Source organism: Podarcis pityusensis (genome assembly GCF_964106645.2).
Source record: "Podarcis pityusensis genome assembly, chromosome: 4".
NCBI classification, from domain to species: domain Eukaryota; kingdom Metazoa; phylum Chordata; class Lepidosauria; order Squamata; family Lacertidae; genus Podarcis; species Podarcis pityusensis.
In genome coordinates this window covers 19,739,524-19,745,523 of record NC_138027.1, presented here as the reverse complement: position 1 = coordinate 19,745,523, position 6,000 = coordinate 19,739,524, and the positions used below count along the sequence as shown (strand labels likewise).

General features: G+C 38.8%; 1 protein-coding gene across 8 annotated transcripts in view; it reads right to left on the bottom strand.

Annotated features, from left to right (window-relative positions):
• Positions 1 to 859: 859 nt before the first annotated feature.
• YAP1 (Yes1 associated transcriptional regulator) overlaps positions 860 to 6,000 on the bottom strand; it is an 80,577-nt gene continuing 75,436 nt past the window's right edge. For all 8 annotated transcript variants that reach the window (XM_081002191.1, XM_081002189.1, XM_081002192.1 and 5 more), the window contains 2 exons: positions 5,398 to 5,510; positions 860 to 4,434 (listed from right to left, as the gene is read on the bottom strand). In XM_081002191.1, coding sequence (XP_080858317.1) covers positions 4,196 to 4,434; positions 5,398 to 5,510 — 352 coding nt within the window. In that variant the 3' untranslated portion in view covers positions 860 to 4,195. The remainder of the gene's footprint in view (positions 4,435 to 5,397; positions 5,511 to 6,000) is intronic.

Sequence of the window (6,000 nt, the reverse complement as noted above, 5' to 3'; positions counted from 1 at the left end):
GTTCTTAACCTGAAGCACCACTTTAGCTAATGGGGCCTCCTGCTGCCGCTGCGCCGCCGGAGCATGATTTCTGTTCTTACCCTGAAGCAAAGTTCTTAACCTGAGGTAATATTTCTGGGTTAGCAGAGCCTGTAACCTGAAGCGTATGTAACCTGAAGCGTATGTAACCCAAGGTACCACTGTATTAAGTTTAGTAAGTGCAGTTTTAGAGCTTTTTGCTGTTTGGTGCCATGGAATCTAATGAATAAAGTATGATATACAAAAATACAAGCAAAAGTGGGAAACGCACTAAACATTTTTTAACGCCCCCCCCCAAACAATGTTACGAACATTGTAACCCTTGGGCTGAAATATGGTCTTCTGCTGACTTTGCTGGTATCTGCTGTTCACACCACTCGATATGAGGAAAGTTCTGAACACGGCACATATGCGCTGCTAGACGAGGATGGTGTCTGGAAAAAAATCTTAATTTTCTTTCCCTCTCCCCCCAATAAAATACCTTTATTGGTTGCAAAGTTGATTTCTGCCACCTGTGGAGAAAACATTGGCATAACAGCCAGAGTTTTACTTGTCCTTGGTCAAAGAGACCTTATCCAAAGACTTGCATGTGTGCATGTACTGCCCCCCCCCCAAGCCAATGAGGCTGGGCTGGCTGATTGTACAATATAAAAATGGTGACTGCCAGCAAACAGTTTATAGAATTTGACAAACATGGATATGTAAAATTTGATTGCTTTTTTATAAAAAAAAAGTATTAAACGTCTAAGGATTCTGCATTAGCTGTAAAGACCTGGTACAAAATTCCTCGTGCCTCTGCATTTCGGTATGTTTAAATGTGGAAAAACCAAACAAGACACTGTAAGCGCAAAGTATATATTTGTATCATGTAAAACAAAAAAGCAATGGGGAAAAAACGTATTACATAAAAGAAAATGTAACAGAATTTACTACGGTACCTAACAGAGGCATGCTCTATAAAGAAAATATAACATTCATAACTTTATATATATTTGCAAAAGTTGAGTTTCAGAGTTCTCTAATAGAAAACATTTTAAAATATGGAAGTTTTTCACCCTAAAGTGTCGTTTTAGACACACACACGCACACGCACACCTGCATCTTGTATAAAAAAAATCCCACTATGATTGCAAGTGAAGTCGTTTTAATATGGATTCTCCAGATGTGCAAAAACTAAGTTACCGTTAATCACTCCAAAATTGTCTTTTCACCTTTTGCATTGCTTGAGCTCCAACACTGATTGGTACAATTTTTGATCCATATGATTTATAGAAACAGTACACATTCCAAAGAAGTTATGCTGTCAGACATACACAAGAATTCATAAGCTTCCATTGCAATCTGAACATAACTGTACTTTAAAAAAATCTCGAAGCTATAAAGTTAGGACAGTGATCTGTTTAAATATATACACCAATCAATACAAAATACTACTCATAACACTTTTCTTCCTTCCTTTCTCTTTCTTTCTCTTTCTTTCTTTCTTTCTTTCTGCATTTCAATACACACACAAAAGCTAAGCCACTCTGTCAAGTGATCAATCTGAATAAAAATCTAGACTGGCTTGTTTTTCTTCTCCTGTTAACGGTACAAATAATTTCTAAGGCACATTTCCCATCGAATGAAGAGGCTTATAAGGTAACTTGCGTTAAGTACTACATAAACGGTTTAGTGTTAAGAGAAATTCAAGAATTCCCAGTTTTATGTCGGTACCTCTCCAGCAGTGCTACTCGAATACAGTATAAGCTGTGTAGTGTATGTACAGCAAGGAAAAAAATAATAATTAAAAAGTTCCAACCTTAAAGCTGTGACCAAGAAAAGCAAACAGAAACTGTTTCTGTGCACTTCTATGCAATACCCAGGATAGGAATTCAGCAATTTCTACTTGAGGCTCAAAACAGATATAAGTGGTCCTCCAATATCTGGATATAAATGAGCTCACCGAAAAGCAGGAACGCTCAATGTCCAACTTCTCTTCATTTATACAACTGCTAAAGTCCAATTGTATTTTGTGTCAGTTTGCCTTTTGAAAGGATCTTTGGAAAAATGTGGGGAGACTAGGAATAAAGGAATCCTCTTAATGGGAGTGCGATGTGTTCTTACGACTATGTCACAAGTAATGACTTAGGAGTTAACATGATGTTGCGGAAGGGAGCCATTGAGCCTCTTGGCCAAAGCTTTGCTTTTAGGTTTCATCCCACTCGTCAGCTAGGGAGTGGGGTAAAATGAACCTAGGAGATATTGTTGACATTAAAACTTAACACGCAAAGTTTCAGCCTGAACGGTCTTTTGATGGCCAGGTTATAAACCCTTGAAAATAAGGACAATGAATGAATGGGAATGTTGAAAGCTCCAGATGGTACTAGCTGGTGCCAACGCATTACGGAAAAAACCAAAACTTCATAGCTTATACTGTAACATTGATTCATGCTCATTTTGTTCACTTAAAAATACTCTTTGGAAAACGTCACAATTCCTACAATCAACTTCGAGGACAATCATTTCTGGTAAAAATAGTTCATGGTTTCAAGATGTACTCGGCTCCTCGACTTCAGTGCTAATCTCTACTACTAAAATACACTACTACTTGCTCACGTTACAATCTAACACATATCTTTACAATCTTCTATATGCACCAAGGGCTTATTCATCAGTATGCTTCTGAATGCACCTTAACTTTTAGTGTTCATGTTGCTAGTGTTGTAAACTCAAGATGACAGTGCAGGTGATATCATAAAACTAACTATACGAAGGCATCTCAGTTTTTATCCATCAGGGACTTTAGAATCTCAAGCCACCAATTTCATCAACATTTTAAAAAGCTCTCTCAAAAATGGCAAGAGCTGTCCCATGATGAAGAACCATAGTATACTTTTTTTTTTTTGCTGTGTTTAAAACTCATGAATAAAAGCCATACAGGTTGGTCACTTTTAAGCGGAAGTCCTAAAAACATTTTGATGGATGTAAATTCCTCTGAAATTATTGGCACGAATAAGTGTATTTAGGAATAGTGTTCAGTAGGAGTTCCAACTTTTAAAATTTGCTTTGAATTCTGGTACAGGCACAAAAGATAAGCCACCGGTCCTTTAATCTAATAATACATTCAAAGCTATCTTTTAAAAAGTTATAAGCAAAACATAGAACTATAGATATTCACTGGCTATCTGGCTATACTAGTTAGGTATAAAAAAAAGTCAACCATTTCAGACTTAAATAAGACTAGGTGAAGTCAGGAAATTTAGTTTTCATTATTTAAAAATATGAAACAAAAAAACCACAAAACTGAAAACAGTTAACTTCTTAACCTACTGCTATATATATATTTTTAAAAAGAAGGCCTAGAATTTGAAAAAAAATCTAAAATAAGAGGCAACAATCAAGATTCTAATGATTTTTTGTGTGTAAAATGAATCAATTATGGTGCCATAAAATGTGAACAAGCTAATAAAGAGAACTTTTAAGTAGATAATGATGGGCTTAATCCAATAGAAAAATCACTGCTGTGCATATTTCATTCCTTTCAATGTTGATCAAGCAGCCATAGTGTCTGATGGACTGTGCCCAATAGTAAGATCTCGGCCTTCTTCTGATCCTTATCTCCAAATCCGTATTGACTTCTATTCTATCAGATACATCATTTTTGGCTTACTGGACCAGTAAGTCATGGGGGTTTTTTTGCAGCTTGCCACAGGCAAAAGAGCAAAACTCCAAGCAAAGCATAGCCAGCTACAAGAAAGGATGTGCAGAGTTGAATTCATAAAACATCTGCATTATTAGATAAGATGGCATACAAAACAGATAGCAGGACAAAAGGAATGGCAGTCATCATCCAAAACAGGGCCCTCGCTACTTCCCCATCCTTCCCTCTCTCCATTACGACCATGTGGAACAGTAGTTGCAACAGCAAAAATAAAAAATAAAAATAAAAGGATAAAACAAAACATCTAATTCTTCAGAGTCAACTGTGAAAGAGGTCAGCAGTAAAACAGCAGCGTTTGGACAAGGAGGAACAAAACACTGAATGAAAAAGAATCTGGAGTATTTTGTTCATTTACTTGTTTTCCTCTCTGATCATAAGCCAAGAAGCCGTTGCCGTACAGGCTTGTTTTCAACATCAGGTACGTGTCTTATCTCCTTAGATCCTTCCAAGATTTCAAACTCCATCTCCCTGAGGCCCCTATAACCAGGTAAGAAAACTTTCTTTATCTAGCTTGGTGGCTGCCAATACGGATTCCATGTCATTAAGGATGTCGGAACTCAAAGCCTCCTGTAGGCTTGGCATCAGTTCCTCTCCTTCTATATTCATTGCATCTCCTTCCAGCGTCCCAAGGTCCACGTTTGTCCCCGGAATGGCTTCAAGGTAATCTGGAAAGCGGTTCTGGTGGGAGGGTATGTTGCTTTGGTTGATAGTGTCACCTGGATGCAGAAGGAATGCAAAACAGGAACATCACATTCACGGAAAGAGATCATCTAACGTCATGTAAGCTGGAGAAATTTGAGGACTTGGTCCCAACACGGAAGCCAGCGAGCTGCATCACATCTCCAAAGACTCTCGACTGACATGTTCTCTTCATTAACCTTTGCACTCAACATATGGGCAACATAGGTTTTAAGAAAACAAACAAACAACTTCCGGTGGCCAGACCAGGAGAAAAGGTAGTGATGGACAACCTTTCTGGAAAGCAGCTTGTAAGAAAAGATTAAAATACAAGACAGCATGCAAATCCAGTACATAAGTGTGTGCCACCCTTCCCTAATTTACTGTGATTTTGCCAATAGTCTACAGCGGTATGTGTGAGTCCGCCGCAGCCAGGCCATGGGCCTCTGTGCACAAACGCCACACACCCCTGCTGTCTTGTAGCACCATAGGGCAGGCCATCTGCACACCTGGCAGCAAATGCATAGGACAGGTATTTCCCACAGGGATGGTGGGAACCACTCTATGAGTAACGGACTCATATTCACAATTCAATCAAAGAGTCGCATCAACCTTAATATTAAATTATATATGATGCATTGTTTAAAAAATATTTTAAAAATATTTAAGTGAACAAACAAAAGCTAGAAGCAAGATTACCTACTGTAAACCTCCAGCAAAGGGTCAACCCACCTCCCTCCTAGGCAACTGTTTCCCTTATTAAACTGCTCTTATCATTAAAAACCTTTGCATGTTCAGCCGAAGCCCACCCTCCTGTAACTTCAACCCACTGGATCTTGTCCCCTGGAACAGGGCATAAGAGAATTCTGACATTACCTAGAAGTGAAGTTCTCTCTCTCTCTCTCTCTCTCTCTCTCTCTCTCTCTCTCTGTTACTAGTCAGGCAAGCTACCAAAAAAGAAAAAAATCTCAAGATTTCTATTAGAAGGAAAGGATGCAAACCTGTATCCATTTCATCGACACTGTTGAGGAAGTCATCTGGAGTTCTGGGGACGCTGTAACTGCTCATGCTAAGGCCACTGTCTGTGCTCTCATCTCTCGAGTGGTAAGTTCCACTGTAAAGGGGAAATCATCTTAGTTTTAACCAAGAACACTGAAGCACTCATTACCCCAAACATAAAGGCAAGTTTAATTCTGTTCTCACATTTTTTAAAAAAAGACATTACAAAAAACGAAAAAGAAGTTTCTTTGGCTTCTCGATTCTCCACGGAATATTCAATCCTGCAACAACAACAAAAGCACAGGCATCCATGAGGCAAGTCTCTCTTCAATAGAAGTACAGACTTGGCAAAGAACTCTTAACTTCTGGCTCCGCCTAAACTCAAATCCCCCCGGTTTACTATCCCTACTACTTCAAGACTCCCATAGAAGTGCCTGGCTTAAAACCGTCCATCAAAAACTTCACTCTTGTGGCCTATCCCCACAACACCTACTCACTATAGGCCCTACTAAAGCAAACAGTGTAATTGGTCAACGTCTAAAAGATATCAAGCATCAGAACCACCTGGTCACTATAAGGAAATTCTGCCCTTGGTTTTCCACCTC